At 49.8% G+C, this 14,430-nt stretch overlaps 6 protein-coding genes across 6 annotated transcripts; 4 read left to right on the top strand and 2 right to left on the bottom strand.

Annotated features, from left to right (window-relative positions):
- Positions 1–1,508: 1,508 nt before the first annotated feature.
- On the top strand, positions 1,509–2,211 carry ASPACDRAFT_40791 (uncharacterized protein; the record flags this gene model as incomplete). The annotated part of the gene is made up of 2 exons (XM_020200818.1): positions 1,509–1,524; positions 1,661–2,211. 2 exons carry the CDS (start codon positions 1,509–1,511, stop codon positions 2,209–2,211), a joined length of 567 nt encoding a protein of 188 aa, XP_020058313.1.
- Positions 2,212–2,874: 663 nt separating this feature from the next.
- On the bottom strand, positions 2,875–5,151 carry ASPACDRAFT_1879461 (uncharacterized protein; the record flags this gene model as incomplete). The annotated part of the gene is made up of 7 exons (XM_020198164.1): positions 4,957–5,151; positions 4,775–4,891; positions 4,227–4,694; positions 3,725–4,152; positions 3,560–3,632; positions 3,120–3,519; positions 2,875–2,972 (listed from the first exon to the last, which is right to left on the bottom strand). The coding sequence occupies exons 1-7, from the start codon at positions 5,053–5,055 to the stop codon at positions 2,875–2,877; spliced, it is 1,683 nt and encodes a 560-aa protein (XP_020058312.1). The 5' UTR covers positions 5,056–5,151.
- A 1,130-nt stretch (positions 5,152–6,281) lies between these two features.
- On the top strand, positions 6,282–7,321 carry ASPACDRAFT_114462 (uncharacterized protein). Its single transcript, XM_020195803.1, has one exon. The coding sequence runs from the start codon at positions 6,533–6,535 to the stop codon at positions 6,824–6,826; it is 294 nt and encodes a 97-aa protein (XP_020058311.1). The 5' UTR covers positions 6,282–6,532; the 3' UTR covers positions 6,827–7,321.
- On the bottom strand, positions 7,159–7,803 carry ASPACDRAFT_40787 (uncharacterized protein; the record flags this gene model as incomplete). Its single annotated transcript, XM_020200817.1, has 1 exon — positions 7,159–7,803. The coding sequence occupies one exon, from the start codon at positions 7,801–7,803 to the stop codon at positions 7,159–7,161; it is 645 nt and encodes a 214-aa protein (XP_020058310.1).
- A 2,592-nt stretch (positions 7,804–10,395) lies between these two features.
- Positions 10,396–11,898, top strand: ASPACDRAFT_1879460 (uncharacterized protein; the record flags this gene model as incomplete). Its single annotated transcript, XM_020198163.1, has 1 exon — positions 10,396–11,898. The coding sequence occupies one exon, from the start codon at positions 10,396–10,398 to the stop codon at positions 11,845–11,847; it is 1,452 nt and encodes a 483-aa protein (XP_020058309.1). The 3' UTR covers positions 11,848–11,898.
- A 559-nt stretch (positions 11,899–12,457) lies between these two features.
- On the top strand, positions 12,458–13,957 carry ASPACDRAFT_25008 (flavin-containing monooxygenase; the record flags this gene model as incomplete). Its single annotated transcript, XM_020199304.1, has 1 exon — positions 12,458–13,957. One exon carries the CDS (start codon positions 12,458–12,460, stop codon positions 13,955–13,957), a length of 1,500 nt encoding a protein of 499 aa, XP_020058308.1.
- Positions 13,958–14,430: the final 473 nt, after the last annotated feature.

The following is a 14,430-nucleotide window of genomic DNA, read 5'->3' as shown; positions in this document are numbered from 1 at the left end:
ATGTGGTTCCTCCGGTCGATCGGAGTATGACTCCCAGGGCTCTGGTTGGGCGGATGCAAGTGTAATATGCAGCAGATCGCTGGGTTATTTGGGCGGGCGGACGGGGACTTGGCATCACACGTCAGTCTGACGCCCACAGTATATCCGCCCATTATCAACAGCCACAAGCTGATAGGTGCTCTTTTGTGCATGTGCTCATAGGTCATTCACCCAAAACACGTTCTGCACGTCAATGATCATGGTTACTTAGTCTGAAAGGGATTGCCGGCCATCTGAACATCCATGCACGAAGAAGAGGATCTTGCCACTTTCCTACTGTATTTGCAATAAGCTGGTCAATCATAAACGCACTGACAAGGTATGGATTTGGCGCTCGCAAGACATAGTATACCCATGAGAGGGCAACTACATGCTCATAGGACTCGTAGTTGCGTAGTATGCAGTCGCTAAAGAGACAGTGTTTCCTATTCTCAGCTACTTGATGTTGAAGGATATGTCCAAGGCAAAGATGAGTCTGAAGGCACCAGTTGAGACCATACAGATAAATCGGCCATGCTATTGTTAATTGATCTGATCAACGTATGCTCCAGCGTCCTCTGCAGCGGGGCTGGCAGCCCAGTCAATTCTCACCCCCAGATGTCTTGAACGCATACTCTGCAACTCAATAGTTCAACCCGTTGCTGACGGGAATTAATCTCTCATGTACTACTACCCATCCACGTACGGCCCAGCGAGCAAGCTAAATGTAAGGCCGATCTGCTTCCCTGCAAATCAACCCTCTGTTGCTCCCGCCGCACAGTGTCCGAGCTCAAACTCCATCACCAAGAGCTGTGTTTACGATTGAATTCGTAGAAATAACGTGAGTGGCATTGAATCTTCCTATATCTCTCCTTTGGTGGCGGAATGTAGTATTGCGTTGATGCTGTTTATGACTTTTGAATAGCGACTGCAATGCTCAGTCAGTCAGTCAGTCATAAGGCATAGGGTTGTTGTGAAATCATAGATGTGGGTGTGTAAGATGAGAAACAACCGTAGTAGCATAAGTGTTAGTTTGCGGGGAGGTAGAAAGTTTTAACTCTTGCTAAGGACAGATCGATATGTCCTGCAAGAACGAATCAGTGGTCGTCTTCAAGTACAATATCGCTCCATACAAAGGGCATTTGTTTACGACAACCCTGAAAGGCTGCCATTCATAAAGCTGGCGGAACGTCCTCTCTCGGAAGAACTCACTAATATTGCTCCAACCACGATATCACCTACGGATTTAAAGAGCATTTCCAGAGCTTTTCTTGACACTATTGTCTGCTGTAACAAAGATATTCTAAAGACCATTATACTCCAAACGCTGTACTCCCGGAGAGCTCGCTTGCCAGGATGAATGTCTCTGACAGTTGGCATAAAATAACAACCGCAATCGGAGGCAGGAAGTGGTTAAACGGATTATGCCAGTGTTGGCATTCTCGACTGACACATGGTGTAAGCAATGTCTTTGACCTGAATCTCACATAATGAAATTCTCCCCTGGTCAGTCTCTAACAGCTTACTCCCTTTCGGTATAAGTACTTACCCCGTCAGCTATCATGAAAGCATCCAATTCAAACTACAACACCAGAGACAAGTGTACAAACAGTGAGTCACCCAATGCCTTCGTCATGTACAGGTGAGGCTCAGCCCTCGACCCCACATGCACCGCCCGATCCAGCCCGGTGGTATCTCGACTTCTGGGTCTACGACTCCCCAATCAACCTCGCGATCCCGGAGCTGCTTATCGGCCTCCGCAGCCAGATTGAAGACCGCTACAGGCGCAGGGAGTTTCGCACCGAGCCGTCCCCCCCGTCCGAGCGTCATCTGCTGATACGGGCCATCGTCCGCACTGAAGACTGGCCACAAGACGAGGAGAAGGAGCATGAAACACTTTACGAACACTTAACTGACATTCTGAATCGGCTCAAGTTAACTCTGCCCTTGGATGTCTGGTGGCGCGACAAAAGGATAGAACTCAGATGGTCCAGCGAGTTTCCCCTCCCAGTCAACGATAGTGACATTGACCAGGATCCGGACCTGTGCAATCTCCTGCTCCTCCTCCACCCAAGGATCCCCGAGACCCAAACTAGGGTCGAACCTGTGCCCAATGACCGGTCGACTGTGGTGAAGTGGTTGGGGGACATTCGGCTCTGGGAGCCTTTGCCTGTACGTTTGCGTCGGGTGTAGAGTCGCATCCGTGCCTGTGATTTTAATCGGTGGGTGGTTGGAGCTTGTAAGGCTTTTCCCGGCGAGTCGAATATATTGTTAATTTTAGTTATTTGTACGAAACCATGACAGGAGAAACACCAACAAAGATCAAGAACTTTGATCTTCGATTAGCGATGTATTTTGATGAACTAAACTTGTGGAAAGAAAGTACCTATTCTTCAAAGAAACGTGCATCATCTGGTTCATATATGAAGCAAAAGAGATATTCACAGAGGCAAAAAAAAAAAAGAAAGAGAAAAGAAGAAAAAAAACAGGTGGATGAATGAATCACGGTAGGGTCTAGCTTCATGTGAGGGCCGGGTTGGCTCGGTGAATGTGGTTTGTATCTACGCGACAATTGATAGACATAACGGCATTGTTTCTGAGGTACTCTGTAGGCATGGGAAATTGTACATGAAACTGGTCGATAATGTTTTGGGCCGCACGCGCGCTACACTGACAGGGCCAGCGAGTATATCACCTTGGCAGAGAGGCCTGGGCAATAAACCTTTTCTAAACTGCTCTGGTTCGCCTCCTCATAAGGCTATAAGTCGGAGGTGATACTCGTGCATGCTCGACGCGGACTGGAGGGCTTCTGGGCAATAATGTCTCCGAGGTAATATTGGAGGAAATATTCGATCATTAGCGTGTATTAATGCCAGTGTGTGCCTCGAATAGTTGTGTGATTGCATCTCGATACCGCATGAGGCTCAACACTCTGTGCAACACGATATTCGAGGCTTCGAAGATACATATAAAACTACAAACAACATGTGACCACAATTGCGAGGACATCTTGTTATTAGTTTTCCTAAATGTACACTAAAAGCACCTCAATGGCCGCCAAATTCACAACTTCGAATTCGGTCTCCCACTTTCGGCATCACACTCGGCTAGACCGCTCAACACCCGCCTCAGAATCTTCCCACTCGCATTCCTAGGTATGGCCTCCACAGCCCTAACACCCCCAGAGATATCCTTATACCCGGCCAACCGCTCCGCGGCATACCGTCTCACCTCATCGCCACGCAGCAGCTCGCCCGGCTTCGCCACTACAAACGCTCGCGGCCTCTCACTCCCATGCAGCGGATCACAAACACCCACCACCGCAGCATCAACCACCGCCGGATGCGACAGCAGGACAGCCTCCAGCTCCGACGGGGCCACCTGAAACCCTCGGACTTTGATGAGCTCCTTCTTTCGATCGACGATGTACCATTTGCGCGTGACACCGTCGCATATCGCTACGTCACCAGTTTTCAGCCAGCTATCCGCGTCGAAGCCGGTCTCGTTCGCTGCCGGACTATTCATGATAGCCTGGTGTCACAGTGGGGCCGCGGATGCAGAGCTCGCCGGGGACATCGTAGGCGGAGATATTCTCTCCGTTGTCGTCGATCAACCTGCAACCATGGCTCACGCTAATTAGCCCCTGCTTTACAGACCACAGTAGGGTTCCCGGATCACGAAGAGGCGAACATCAAGAGAAGCATACTTAGCCTCAACATTCGGAATCAAGCGCCCTACCGACCCCGTGTCATCCACCTCTGGGTAAGGCAACATCATAGCCGCGCAGCACGTCTCCGTCATGCCCCACCCCTGCGTCAGGGGCGCACCATCCGGGAGCAGCTCACGCACGACCCTACCCTGCGTATCCTTGTCCAGCGGCGCGGCACCGCAGACCACATTTCTGACCTCCTTCAGACCCGTCTCCCGGCCCGGGGAGTCAGACGCCAAGATTGCAGTCAAAATCGGCGGGACGACGATTAAATCCGTGACCGCATATTGCTTCACGAACCGTAGATACGAGCCCAGCTCAAAGCGCCGCATGATGTACATCTTGTAGCCGGAGCGCAGAGAGCCAATGTGCACGAGCGGGGCGATTGCGGCGTGGAAGACGGGAAGGGCGATTAGGGACGTCATCTATGTTCCTGGCGGTCAGATGATTACGTGCTCAGGTGAGAGAAGTAGTAAAGGGCAAAGTGGGGGTAGCGTACTCGATAGGGCCGCGGATGCGCCTCAAAGACAAGCGTATGCTGCGCGACGAGGTTGTAGTGCGTGATGTCGACGGCCTTTGGGAGGCCCGTCGTCCCGCTGCTGAGGAATCGGGCGGCGGTTGTTTCCCTCGTGGTGGCGAGGTTGTCAAAGCGCTGCCATTCAGACTCGCCGTGTGTGAGAAGTGTCCGCCAAGAGGATAGACCAATGGAAATGGTGAGGAGATCATTGCTTGGAGCCACATCGGTGGAGGCGTCATGAGTATCGAGGACCCAGCTGTTACCTTCGGGAAGGTTGACTTGTCTTGCGGCTTCGAGGATGGGAAGTATGAGATCGGGTTCGGAGATGAGGAACCGAGCTTTGGAGATTCGGAGATGGTGCACGAGCTCTGAGGTCGTATGGGATGGGTTTGTGCCGGTGAAAACTCCGCCTGCACCGATGATGGCTAGCACTAGGACGCTGTAGTATATCTATTGCAGTTAAGGGTTAATCTTTGGCTTTTGGACGTAGAAAGGAGAGGGGTGCTGATATTGTTGAAAGAATGTATGACCACACAATCGCCGCGCTCGAGTCCTGAATTTTGGAGGCCTTGAATGAGCTGCTTGACCATTTTTCTGGCGCCATTACATGATATCGTGAGGGTTGGGTTGTGTGCGTCGATATATATCTAAGACGCGGTAGTCAGATTTTGGTGGTACTGGAAATGAGCAGTACTTCAGTGATTGGTCCTACCGGTTCGTTGGGATCATATAAAGGATCGTCGAAGATATAGGAAAGAAGATCCGTGGTTGGTAGAGGAAGCTGTCTCTCTGGTTTGAAGATCATGCTCATGGTGAAAATCGGGAAAGATGATCAAGGTCCCGGGTCGGTTCCAAATTCTTTTGCTTAACCAACACAGATACTCGTATCTCAGCTTCTGTGCAATACTGTAGATATGGGAACTGGTGGTAGTAGTCGAAGACAATCAAGCAACTTACAGTCCAGTCTGATTAGCGTAATCGGTAAGCGAGTGGGCACTGTAAGCAAGTGGGCAGACCTGTATTGCATATAAACTCACTCTCAGAAACTCACTTGGTTTATCTTCTTTGATATGGAAAGAACTGTAATTTAGTCTATTTACGTATTAGAAACCATATATTCGATTATAAGCTTGTTCATATGTTTATTTACATAGATAAAATATGATAGATTGTAAAGTTATATATTTTATGTTAAGGAGAGAGTTAAATAAACATAGATCTAAGGTATCTAAAATTCAGACAGTATATTCCTTTAATACTATTATATACTATACCACAGTCTAGAACTATTCAATATGTATTTAATAAGATATAGTAGTTAAGAATTAGACTGTTTAATATGTAATGGAGGTCCTGTCCACTCGCTTACAGTGCCCACTCGCTTACCAATTACGTTACCGTTCTTTGTCATTAGAAATGAACCTTATCACAGTATCCCAATCTTCCCCAACTCCATGAACTAAACCATGACTGACTGACAAGCCCTTTTGAATAGTATCATAATTTCCTGACTGAAGGCCGTCTCGAACAAACAAATAAAATGTGCACCCGCTGTTGGTTCATTTCGGTCTATGAAAAGTGTGCAGATTCCGACGAGTCCTGACTTGTATGGCCAGGAAGGCTGGATTGGAAAAGTCTGTGTATAAAATGTGTGACAGGGATATCATTGTATTGGAAAGTACCTCGTTTCTCAATTCTTGTTTTTCCGTCTCAAGACTCTGTACCTTGTCTCCTTCTATCGTCAATATTCCCGGATTGCACTACCTCGCCTACTCGTTATCATACACCGCCAATTCATGCACTAGATCGAAGCAAGGGCATACCGCATGACCTGGCCAGATTCCAGGAATGGGCCACACGTACGATGTGAATAAACCCGGTATCTGACAGATCACATTCTGTTGGCAGTCACATGCATGCAAGGTGGGATACGTGCCGTGCTATGTGCTCATCGCACCCCACAACGCCCTGCAAGGTTGATGAATGGCGGTAAAATTAGCCGATACGAGCATCTTCACCTCTTATGAGAAAATGACTCCTCATTTGGGCCGTATAAAGTACAGAATTGACACCTAGGCCCCGCTTATGTCCATAAACCGATTCTCCTTTCACGACCTCCCAATTGACCCTTCCGCCAGGACTGTCAATACAAATCTCCTTGGGCCAGCCCATACCAGTCGAGCAATCCTCCTTGAGCTGATCCTCAGCGGCAACCTCCCGAGTATTGTCAACAACAGCTCGGTGGTCGCACACCTGCATTTCGCTGGGCGGTCGATTACGCGTGCAGCATGGCTGGACTCAGCGCCCTCCATCACACCCTGGAGGCGGAAGGGCGACGCTTGGGGTATAGTCCGCGGATTCAGTTCTTCCTCGTAGAGGTCGGGCAGATGCAGACTCCCTTGTTTAGCTGGATCAAATCGCCGAATTATGTGCTTGCTCCGGTCCTTGAGCCTGGGTACGTTGCACCAAAGGTTATAACGCGGGAATTCTTTAAAAAAGTTGGGGTTATTCGGTTGCCGAAGTATGCTTCTTGGGTGTGCGGATATGATGTGCTGACATTGCGGGTACAGCGGTTTGTTTGATATTTGATGGGGGTTGATGACGCATTGGCTTTTCCTCAGCACGGGTGGAAAGAAGCCTTTTCTTTTGGAAAAGAGATAAACAGCAGGCTTACCTTCCAGAAGCTATTAAATGTTTACACGGGAAGAGTCCTATGAAATCTCTCAAAGTTACGGCGGAGCCCCAAGGCAACAATCGTGGTAACATGGTTCTAAACATACTGAGAATGTGAATGCCTAGAACACGGGACAACAAAGTCTTCTCTGATTAGTGAGTGCTGCGAGGGAACATGGCAAAGAGAAGGAAAAACAGTGAGGCCACTGAGCTGGGGAGGTTCTGGGGACCAGTGTGTTTCTCACAGTCCGTCACGCTCCGCACACACATGGAAATGCAGCATAGTATAAGTCGCCAGAGTATAGTAATACTTGTAGGTCACCTTGTCGGCCTCCTTTACCGGCAGCGTCACAAGACGCACAGCTACTGCCAGCATGGAAAGTAGGTGACACAGCCCTAGAGGCAACAGCGCTGGTTTCGATGACATAGTTGCGTACTGGATCCGCGAGCCATTGGCAATCGCAGTGCAGGCGATACCCGCCGCCGTGGCACCACGTAGCCACAGTTGCCCCCGTTGATCCAGAACCAGTGGCAATGTCTGACGGCCGGCCTTCCTGTCGCCCTCCATGTCATGAAACTCCTGAACATGAATGGTCATGACTAACCAGCTAAATAAGAGCCACCTGAGCGAGGTCCCCTCTGCACTCGGAAATTCGACATTCTCGAGCAATGCATCAAGCAGGTTCAGCTGGAGTACGGCTCCAACCGCCGTGAACAAATTGCGCGCGGCCCAGTTATCGAATCTGGGCCACACGTAGAACAGCAGAACCCACCCCTCCCACAGAACCAGAAATGTAGTGGCTTGGAGACCCACGGTGAGATGGAGCAAGATGGGGAAGAGAATCCAGCTCAGTAGCCAGCGCGTGTAAGCGCCCTCTACGCTCATTTTGCCGGAGGGAATAGGCCTCTTGGGCTTGTTGAGGGCATCCTCTTCCACGGAGAAGGCCTGGTTTGCGATGTCAAAGACATACGCAAATGCCAGTATCGCGAGACACACCCCAGGCAATCGGGTTGAAAGCTGTTGGACTGAGAGCTTTGATCCCGAAAGTCGTGCGGATAGGCATGCGACAGCGTTGCCACAGTGGGCGGTGAAATTGTCTCGCAGGAGTGCTATGATCAATGATAGCTCCGTGGTGATAACTGAACTTTCAGTTTTCCTGTGCCCATCAGTACAAAGCTCACAGTCATGGCATTCAAGGAAACCTCACAAGGAAGGAATCGATGTCTGTGAACTCGTTCTCGAGAGAGAGTGAGCCGCTTTCTTGCTACTCTGCCGAGGAAAAAACCGCATCTTGTGGGATTGTAGGTCAATTCAGACACAATAGCCCTGGGTGAATATGCACTTAGGACGCCCGAGCTAGAAGGCTGCCGGCGAAGGAGTATTCTACCTCGCAGCCTGGGGGTGTCCAAACTATTCCTGCGTTCCAGATCCAGATAAGTCCAAGGGGTGGCGTGTACGTGCATGATGATGTAATGAGAGCCTCCACTGTCATCATATGGCAGCGAGTAAGGGTACCATAGTACAACAATATACGACATGGTAGAAGCTATCAGAGGCAAGGGTTGGATAAGACCGTGATACGGCAGACAAAGATTCAATCTGCGGACAAAGGGTTTGTCTGTTTCCGAGACTCTTTCTCCACCAATCTTCTCCTAAGCCATATCTGTGAAACTGTGGGTCTTTTGAAACTGGGTAGCCTGACCGTATTATACAGCCACTTCTGACTGGGGCTGTGTATCAGTTCAATGATCGACCTGGTACATGCTTCGCTTCGATCGAGCAGAAAGATTAAATCTACATTTTCCGTACAAGCAATACATATGAAAAAAAGACGTGTATATTTCAATGCCAAGTGAGGTGAATACAAGGCCAAAAAGAGACAGAGAAGATAGCAAACACGCATACATAAAGTAGAAAACAGTCACTGCTAGGCAATAATCACCGCAGCGACAAGATTGAAATAGCATCACACTGAACTCTGGACATTACTACACAGATCTCTGACCCCAGTGGCCTTTGTCATATGGAACACCATTGTCAAAATGGCGCCCTACTATGATGGCCTACTCGCATTTCTCTTCCGGCAGCTTTTCTACACAATCCCTGAAGTTGCACCTCTCGATCTCCGTGGGAAAGCGGTTCTCTTGACAGGGGCAAACTCCGGGATTGGTCTTTCTCTAGCAATGATGCTTGCATCACAGGGTGTTGAAGTGATCATCGCCGTCCGATCCATAACCAAAGGCGAAGCTGCTCGACAGGAAATTCTTCAAGCTCTTCCAACGGCCAAGATCGAGGTTCGACAGTGTGACCTAGCGTCATTCGACTCAGTCAGAAGCTTTGTAAGGCAGCTGAAAGATGAATCCAAGACCTTCAATCTCGTCATTCTCAATGCCGGCGTCTGGTGTTCACAATGGATGGCGTCAGTGGATGGGTTTGATATTTCTCTCCAAGTACATCATACTGTCTATTATCAGAGATGCTGCTAACAAAACCAGGTGAATGTGCTCTCGAACGCACTTCTGGCTATGTCGCTTCTTCCGTGCCTCCGTGATCAGAACGGCCCACCACGCATAGTCTTTGTGACATCCGAGGGTCACGCTATGGTCCCAACGCCCTTTGCACAACATGGTAGGATGTTGGACTTTTTTTAACCAGAAAGCCCAAGCATTCGATCATGACACCCACTACTACACGTCGAAACTGTTCGAGCTTCTCTTGGCCCAGGCTATGTCTCGGCGTGTTGACCCGGCAAAGCTCTCAATCGCTTTGGTATCTCCGGGACTGTGCAAGAGTGAATTGTTCCGCAATGTAAGGTCTGCACCAGCAGATCTTTTGGCGCACTGCTTTGCTCGGACCTGCGACGCCGGGGCGCGAATGGTAATGATGGCCTCTGTCACTCAGACGGAAAGTCCTCCCGACACATACTTCAGCCAGGGGGGTCAAGTACCGTAAGTAAATATTCACCTGAGATACACTGGCATATGACTGAGCCTTGCAGTATTTCCACATTCGCCTCCAGCTCAGAAGGGGTTTTATGCCAAGAAAGACTCTGGAAGGAGATAATGGGCATCCTGGACAGTGTGGACCCTGATCTGGAGTCTCATTTGCACCTGGTCAGTTGAGTCGACTCAGCAGGACGCAAGGCCACAAAGTCATACCGACCTCCCTTCGTAGATGTTTTGTGATGTGTCTTAGCAAGAGGGATTCAATTTCAGTGATGCATGGGCAAGGTTCTAGACTACCTTCTACTCCTAGCACCTTCTACAAGCTCAGATACGTAGAACGGCAACTTTATGCATGTGATTCATACCAAGCGAATGGGTCTCAACAACGTAATACAAGATCTCACTCTAAGCCCGTGTACGTTTGAGGGACTATATAACTAGTTCATGCATATGAAATAAGCTCTAGAGCATTGGACCTTGCAAGAGGTTGCTTCCTCGAAACAAACAACTCACTTGCTTTCTCTCTAGCATCATGTCATTCTACTTCACTCCAATGCAGCTCACACCGTTGGATCACATGATGCCAATTTCCTACATAGCATTCTTCTATGGCTTTCTACTCGACGATCCACAAAGAGCCGTGCCTGTCATTAGAGACTCTCTCCATCGGTTACTCCGGGCGAATCCATTTCTAGCAGGGAATTTGATCAACTCGAATCATTGTCACGAAGCCCCCACCGTGCGAGCTGTCCACCCGCCGACAGTGGAATCCCTGCGCGAATTTCCCATTCTACGAGTGAGACATCATGAGGATCATTACATGGCTCGCCAGTACCACGGGTCCACCTGCTCTGACGATCGATTCTCCAACGATGTCCTGTTTAGCGAAGCCTATCTGCCGGTGCCCCTCGCCGCAGCGACTGCCCAACAATGCCCCATCATCCGGTGGCAAGCGAACATCATGCAAGATGGGCTGGTCGTGGCGGTATGTTTCCATCACTCCGTGCTGGACGCTGCAGGATTCTATATCATCCAGGCTGCATTGGCGGAATGTTGTCGAGGGCCAGGCAGTGCAAGGGAGGGGCCTTCCCTGGTAGCAGATCTTCTGAAAGGGAGACAGAGAATGCTGAGCACTGGCCCCTCGGGTGGGGTCAGTGGAGGATTGTCAGCGGGGTGCCTGCAGGACCTCGCAATAGCCGACTTCAATTGTGCACAGGGCCTGATCAGCAGGCGTCTGACATTGAGTCCCGCCAGGATCGCGTATCTGAAAACAATGTGCAATGCACTCGTCCGGGGGCGCATGGAGAACAACCGCGTATCCTCAGAGCCCAGGCCATTACTGTCGTCAAATGATATCATATCCGCTATACTATGGCTTGCTATTATGAGGGCGCGGTATCGACCCTACTCGGAAACCCTAAAGGGCGACTCGGCCCAGAGCTCCCTCATTCTGATCACTGAGATTCGCCGAGCCCTGACACCGCCACTGCCAAAGTTTTACGTTGGGAATGGGATCGTCCAAACTGCGACCTCGTCACCCATCCGGTCTGCTCTGGAGTTCGTATCCCTTACTGCACAATCACCCAGTCTAAAGACCAACGGACTGCAGGTTCTCACCGACCTCGCGCTCAGGGTCCATGCTACGTTTTTGTGCGTGGATGATGCTTCTGTGAAAGCGCTCATTCGGGAAAAGCAAGAAAGTATCGACTGGAGTCCAAAGTTCAGGCAAGCAGACGTTACATCAACCAGTCTGCGTCGCATGGGAGTGTATGGGCTAGACTTTGGCGCAGTCTTGGGAAAGGTGGTGGAGTTTGATAGCCCAGATAACAGAATTGACGGGACGGTCTGCATGCTACCTGCTCGGATGAATTCGGTCCCAGCACCATGGGAGGTGCGGGTTACCTTGCAGCGAGGTGCCATGGTACGACTTCTTCAGGATCCATTCATGGACTGGTTGATGGGAGATGCGTCGGCCAAAATGTAAGGGGGTTAGTGTCCAGGTGATTGAAATGCAACGAGGATACATCCTAGAGTGATCGGATCGGGAAAGGATCGTAGGGCTTTTTGTTTCGGCTCTTATTCCTGCCCGTACAGCTAATCAGAACAAGCCTCTAGTCTCTACAGTTCTTCACCGCATCATTCACATTCATTCCTCTAGACTGATACAGTGTCTGAACCAGTCAAGGAGCCTTCTTGATGTGATAGGCTGGAGAAATCTTCAGGGCAAAGGTTACGTAGAATCCTATACTGTCCCCTTACATATTCCTATATCTCTTCTAACGCATAGAGCAGCAATCTGCGTCCAAACGCCAAGAGGAAATTGAACCTCTGTGTATCTTCATGTTCTCCCACCCGTCCTCTTCATGAGATGAGTGAGATATCACATACCCTACCTAATCCAGTATCTGGTTGGGCTCTTTGCAACATGTTAGGGCAATTTCTGGTAAAAGGCTCGTAGTCGCCAGACCATGGAAGGCTATACAATACATGACCTGTTATGTTCAAATGATGCTGTATGTGTCGTAATTCTCAACATGAGATATGCAATATGAGCATGGCGATTTGGTATTTACTAGCCGTGCTAAGTTATCTTTATGTCTCCACACCCAACATCTCCTCGTCTTACGGCTCTCAAAATATTCTTCGCTGGAAAATACGACATCATCATCATCGGCGCAGGCGTTGCTGGAATCAATGCCGCATATCGAGTACAAAAGCTGCTACCTGACCACACATATGTTATTTTCGAGGCCCGCGATACTGTGGGGGGGACTTGGGACTTGATGCGCTATCCTGGGGTCCGACTCGACTCGGACATGTACACGTTCGGGTTTACATGGTACCCCTACCATGGGGACAAATTAATACTAGATGGACAATCACTGCGAAATTACGTTGACAATGCTGCGACAGAGCACGGAATTCACGACCACATTCTGTTCAACCATCGAGTCACGACAGCAAATTGGTCGTCTGACGACCATGCCTGGACTTTAGCAGCTACGGCTAATGATGAGAAGCACCGTTTCAGCGCAAGATATGTAATTTTCGCGACAGGGTATTTCGACCACAACGAGCCATTGCCCGCTCAAATCCCTGGTCTCGAACGGTTCCAAGGAACAGTGATCCATCCGCAGTTCTGGCCCGAAGATCTGGATCATTCAGCAAAAAGAATCGCTGTTATTGGCAGCGGAGCGACGGCTATATCCCTTGTCCCCAAGCTCGCAGAGACCGCGTCCACCGTGGCGGTCATCCAGAGAAGCCCGAATTACATTGTGTCCGTTGACTTACCGGGAGCTACGTCCTTTTTAACGAGATTCTTGCCGACTCCAGTGGCTCACAAGCTCAGGCGTCTGTGGTGGCTCCTCGTCACCTTCCTCGGTTACTACGCATCTCGCCGGTGGCCTCAATATGCAAGAGACTACCTGCTGAGCCGGGTCAGAAAAGAGCTCCCAGCCCATGTCCCTCTCCAGCCGCACTTCCAGCCCACGTACAATGTCTGGGACCAACGGCTCCTAGCATGTCCCAACGGAGATTACTTCCACAGCATCCGTGGCGGAAAGGTCAGCATTGAAACAGCAAACATCCAGGACTGTACCGCAGACGGCCTTCTCCTGGACAACGGGAAAGCCGTCGGTGCAAACATTATTGTCACAGCAACGGGGCTGAAACTCCAGATCGGAGGTGGGATCCGACTAGACATCGACGGGCAGATATGTAAACTGTCAGATAGATTCATGTGGAATGGGATAATGCTCGACGGCATCCCAAATGCTTTCTTCGCTCTCGGGTATCTCACGAGCGCGTCCTGGACGATGGGGGTGGATGTGACGGCTGTGGCCGCTTGTCGATTGATCAGGCACATGAAGCGGACGGGCAGTGTAGCTGCCCTGCCTCGTCTACATGAATGGTCAGATCTGGCTGTTCGTTCACTTTGGGACCTGAACTCAACATACATCGCGGCCGGTAAAGGGGGCATACCTAAAGCAGGATCTGTCGGGCCCTGGCGACCTCGCACAAATTATTTATTGGACTACTTTCATGCCAAGTATGGCTCTCTCACGGAGGGTTTGGAGTATGTTGAGGCCGGCTAACTGTCCCAATATTTGGATGCAATCTATACGCTACAGCCAGTCTCTATACTCTGCCCGCCCTTGATGCGTGACTGTGTGTTGGCTCTGTACGTGCATCTTGCAAGCGTATCTTGCCGCTGCTTCATAGTAGGGTATCTATACCCTCTATCTATAAACTGCATCATCTCCGCTTTGTTGTTCTGAGTGATTGAGATTCCTGGTCGGTTGCTCACTCACATAAGAGATTCAACTGTTTTTTTACTATCCAATCAAGACACCCTATTCCACTGTGGCTCTTCACTCGTCCTGAGCGCAAATTCTTACGTAAATTTACAGTCATTACCCCGTTATACTTCAGATGCGAGTGCATTTCTGCCACACTTGCATACAACGCTACATCTTCGTACCTGTCACTTTGCAAACAGACAGACTAAACCTGGAGTATCAAGACATTCGAACACACCCACCCCCCAACGGGGAAGTCGTTGTGAAGC

This window comes from Aspergillus aculeatus (assembly GCF_001890905.1).
Source record: "Aspergillus aculeatus ATCC 16872 unplaced genomic scaffold ASPACscaffold_4, whole genome shotgun sequence".
Taxonomy (NCBI): domain Eukaryota; kingdom Fungi; phylum Ascomycota; class Eurotiomycetes; order Eurotiales; family Aspergillaceae; genus Aspergillus; species Aspergillus aculeatus.
Note: the sequence above shows the minus strand (reverse complement) of the source record. Positions and strands in the feature narration are given on the sequence as shown.